The 4,892-nt window shown below is 38.7% G+C and overlaps 1 protein-coding gene across 1 annotated transcript; it reads left to right on the forward strand.

Annotated features, from left to right (window-relative positions):
* Positions 1-2,849: 2,849 nt before the first annotated feature.
* Positions 2,850-4,892, forward strand: LOC131010840 (alpha-amylase-like). Its single transcript, XM_057938517.1, has 4 exons — positions 2,850-2,999; positions 3,082-3,214; positions 3,587-4,392; positions 4,520-4,892. Exons 1-4 carry the CDS (start codon positions 2,922-2,924, stop codon positions 4,778-4,780), a joined length of 1,278 nt encoding a protein of 425 aa, XP_057794500.1. The 5' UTR covers positions 2,850-2,921; the 3' UTR covers positions 4,781-4,892.

Raw genomic sequence — 4,892 nt, forward strand, 5'->3', positions numbered from 1 at the left:
GCCCATTCTGTCCCTATCATAACATCACATTGCCATCTTTTAGAATGCCTCATTATGGTCTTGTGTTCGTGAAAACGGATGTTTAAGTCATTGGTTATCTGCCCAGCATTTTATTAGACCCTGATCATGTAGAGCTGAAACGGTAGTGTTTTAAGTAACGAAAGTATGCTTGTCCTGTAGGTATTGTAGAGGTTATCAGAGGCCGTTGTTGATTAGTAATTAGTGCCTCTTTATGGGTAGTAAGGATAGGATGAGGCGATTGGTGGATATTTTCCCCACAAGAATTAGTTCTTTTGAGTAGTATTCTTCAAGAGTTCCATTCCAAATTTCAAATAGATGACTGTAAATTTTGCACGTAGATGGATGGACTGAATATTGTTGTGAATGGTGGAAATCAAGTTATCATACACAGTCTTAGACTGTGAGGTTATGCTTTGAACTTCATTTAAGTTTAGAGTGTCTGTGCTTGATCATGCAAGACTTTTCTAGCACGATTTTGGGCACTTTAACATGAAATCTGCAGTTGGAAAGAATTTCAACTAGGGCTATAAATGAGTCGAGCCGAGCCAAGCCAATCCGAATAATCCGCAGCCTCAAGCTCAGCTCGTTAAGTCATTCGCATGCTCAAGATCGACTCGTTAAAAAATTGATAATATATTCCTTGAGCTCAGCTCAAATAAAGGCTTGTTTTGGTATTCAATTGCAACCTACAAAGTAAATGTATTATGAATATGGATGTGTGCACATTTGATATTGATTTCTGTTTATCATCGATAAGCATATGAAAAATAAACTTAATACTGATAAATAAATGTCATCAATCTAATTTTCAGAATATAAATTTTTAATTTATTTTTCATAGGCTCATTAACATTTTCGTATATAGGCTTGTTTAGTCTCAACCTCAAACATGTCCGTGAGCCTCTCAAGTCGAGCAGTCATGCTCGAGTTCAGGTTGAAAAATTTGTCAAGCTCAGTTTGAGGTTCGAGCTTGTTGAATTTCGAACGAGCTTTTTTTAAGCTAAACTTTCAATAATTTATGAGTAACTTGATTCATTTAGAGCCTTAATTTCAACCATTTTGCTACTTTAGGCAATATACTGCATAATTAGAATATCAAACATTCAAATTGTTGGTTTGTATGCTATATATGAGATCAAGTGAGAACTAACAACTTATCACAATCCTAGATTTCTTAGATTAGCGGACAAGATTGATTTATGATGTTACGATGTTATTCTTATCAACATCATCTTTGCGGGACTAATTAGTACGAATATTAATGTAATTTTCAATTAATTGTAACCAATTCTTCCATATAACAGAATGCAGGTGATGCTGATGCGAAATTAAGTATATTTGATTGATGAAACCGAATAAGAATGTTGAATTTTTGGGCCGGAAATGTTTGTCCAAACTTGCTAATGAGTGATTATAGTTGAACATTTCACAATCAAAGAAAAAGTGGACGTAAATTCTTCCAAGGTTTCATACTTGACAAATTGAACTCGAAGGAATAAAAATATACTCCATCTCTCCCAACTTAAATGGTGCACTTCTTTTCGACACGGGATTTAAGAAGAATAAGATTGCAGTGTAAAAGTGTGTAAATGTGTGTGTGGGGCCACATTGATTGTAGTGTAAAATTATTACTACCAAATATAGAAACACATCATTTTAGTTGAGACGACTCAAAAAGAAATACACACCATTTAAGTTGGGACGGAGGGAGTACATTTTTCAAAAAAAAAAAATGGAAGGTGATTTGGACAATAGATCGTCTAAAATTTTACAACCAACCATTCTTTCATTTAGATTTCAGACAATTGAAGCAAAATTAATTATTTCAAGTAATTTCTTTTATATACTTTATACAACTAATGGTACACTTATGCGTAGTGAAATTTGTTGGACGAGGAGGGCTGGACTTGTAGTTTGTAAAACTATGTTACATATCTATTGTTCTTGATTTTAAATGGGTCCAATGGTGAATATTAGCATTATTCTTTGATCTCAATAAAAGTTGATTCTATCCGAAAGCACACGATAGTATAAACTTGATCTTATTTCAAAGTTATTTGCACCAAAGCACACAAATTTTGGGTATATTTTAATTTGAATTAATTTCTTATAAATTACTGAATTTTTATCGTATTTTGATTTTGCATATTAACTTTAGAATTTGATGTGATAATTACTAAAGTATTAATTTAATCAAATCTTACAACCAATTAAGATTTAGGGCAACTTATTGTTGAACATGAATAATCGAATAATTAACATAATAAGAGGGGAATAAAATGACGTCATTTGTATTTACCAAAATAACGTGGTTTTCTACTTGAATTAATAAATTAACTTTGAAAGTAACATCATATATAGTGATTTTTTTTTTCATAAATTGAATTTTGGAGGATAATATACGCAATACAGTTATAACTTCGTTGCCGGTACGCTTGACGTAAAAACAATTCGAAAAATGTATTGATAATTCCATACACACACAGACACAGACAGAGACACAATTTGTGACGTTGACAAATCATTAGCAACATTAATCAAATGGATTGAAGATTCTTTAAGGCAAAAAGAATGAATTGAAGATTAATTACGTTAATTGCCAATTGGCAATTACTTACAATCAGAGGGAAAAGAAACGAATAAATCAAATCTGCATTAATAACATTATATTTTTGTTTTTGCCAAACGGAAATAAAACGAAGATTAGAATTAGAAGTCATTAAATTATTGGTAATGCGATGATTGACGTAACCTCGTTTTTCTTGTATACACACAGAGACGCGTAGATGAGAGAAATTTCAATTACAGTATCCGTAACGGAAATACCAAACCAAAAGTTACTTTTAGGGACCAACCTATAAATATGCCTCCCTTCTAAACACAATTATTTTTTTAAAAAAATGACTAGTTTTGTTTGGCTCATCTTTTCCGCTTTAGCTTTCTTCCCCGCCTTGTCTACCTCCACTTTATTGTTTCAGGTACTCTTCCACAACTCCCATCATTCATTTTTAGTATTTTTTCAGAAAACTGGTGTAAGCGTTTATGTTTTGATTTGTGTAGGGATTCAACTGGGAGTCGAGCAACAAGCAAGGAGGGTGGTACAATTCGCTTATCGGTGTTGTACCCGACATAGCCGCCGCCGGAGTTACTCATATTTGGCTCCCGCCTCCCTCTCAATCGGTTGGACCTCAAGGTCTGTTTTTACGGCAAATTTAATTCACTTTTTTCCCCTTGGAATTATTTTCTTGCTATTATTGTTTCCATGACTGCTCCATCACAATTCACAACGTCAGATCGTTGACTCTGGGGTTGACTAGGCCAACTTTTTTATTATTATTATTATTATTTGCAAATTTAAATATCCTCTCGTATTTCAATCTATCAATATATTGACCTCTAACAATACAACTCTTCCATTTTTGTAGGAGAAGCAAATATTTTAAACAATCAATAATACTATGTATTATGAGCTTTGATACATATCAGTATTAGAATCAAACATAAGAACGTGTCTCTCATTACCAATTATATTATCCATAATTAGTTGTTCCAATCAAACATGCAGGGTATCTACCGGGAAGGTTGTACGACCTCGACGCGTCCAAATACGGCAGCGGCGGCGAGCTCCGAACCCTAATCAAGGCGATACACGGCCACGGCATGAAGGCCGTGGCCGACATCGTGATCAACCACCGCACGGCCGAGAGGAAGGACGGGCGGGGGATCTACAGCATCTTCGAGGGGGGCACCCCCGACGACCGCCTCGACTGGGGCCCCTCCTTCATCTGCGGCGACGACACGCAGTACTCCGACGGCACTGGCAACCCGGACTCCGGGGCGGCCTATGACGCCGCCCCGGACATCGACCATTTGAACCCTCGGGTTCAGAAGGAGCTCTCCGAGTGGCTCAACTGGCTCAAGGCCGACGTGGGCTTCGACGGGTGGCGGTTCGACTACGTGAAGGGCTACGCTCCCTCCATCACCAAGATCTACATGGACAACACCCGGCCGGACTTGGCCGTCGGCGAGCTATGGAACTCGCTCTCCTACGAGCAGGACGGGAAGCCGGCGTATGATCAGAACGGGCACAGGAACGAGCTGGCGGCGTGGACGGAGAACGGGGGCGGGGCGGTGACGGCCTTCGACTTCACCACCAAGGGGATCCTTCAGGCGGCGGTGGAGGGGGAGCTGTGGAGATTGAAGGACGCTGAGGGCAAGCCGCCGGGGTTCATCGGGATTAAGCCGGAGAACGCTGTGACGTTCATCGACAACCACGACACCGGCTCCACGCAGCGCCTCTGGCCTTTTCCGGCGGACAAGGTGTCGCAGGGCTACGCTTATATCCTTACTCATCCTGGGATTCCATCCCTGGTAAGCTAGTAGCGTAATTAACATCGTTTTTGTTTTTAAGGAAATCAATACATAATAAGGTCAAAAAAGTTTAAAAGAATTTGGTTGGGGATGCTGCGTGATCTTGATTGTGTGTGTGTGTGTGTAGTTCTACGATCATTTGTTTGATTGGGGGAAGAACTCCAAGGAAGAGATTATGAAGCTGAGCGCGGTGAGGAAGAGGAATGGCATTGGTGCGGGCAGCAAAGTGGAGATTCTGGCTGCGGAGGCTCATCTTTACGTGGCCAAGATCGATGCTAAGATCATCACCAAAATTGGGGCGAAGAACGATCTCGGAAACCTAATTCCTCCGGAATTTAAGGTTGCAGCTTCTGGACTTGATTACGCTGTTTGGGAGAAGCAAGCTTGACATTTTTTTATTTAATTTGTGTGTGAATTGTTGTCAAGGGAATTACATTGCTGATGCAAGTTTAGAATTGTAAAAGTAAAATTCATGAATCAAATAATGGATCTTTCCATGC

Source organism: Salvia miltiorrhiza, chromosome 2 (assembly GCF_028751815.1).
Source record: "Salvia miltiorrhiza cultivar Shanhuang (shh) chromosome 2, IMPLAD_Smil_shh, whole genome shotgun sequence".
Lineage (NCBI taxonomy): Eukaryota > Viridiplantae > Streptophyta > Magnoliopsida > Lamiales > Lamiaceae > Salvia > Salvia miltiorrhiza.

Coding starts and splice junctions, on each gene's coding strand:
- LOC131010840 (XM_057938517.1), top strand. CDS start 2,922: ATGACTAGTTTTGTTTGGCTCATCTTTTCCGCTTTAGCTTTCTTCCCC. Junction 3,000..3,081: donor CCTCCACTTTATTGTTTCAG/GTACTCTTCCAC, acceptor TGATTTGTGTAG/GGATTCAACTGGGAGTCGAG. Junction 3,215..3,586: donor TCAATCGGTTGGACCTCAAG/GTCTGTTTTTAC, acceptor TCAAACATGCAG/GGTATCTACCGGGAAGGTTG.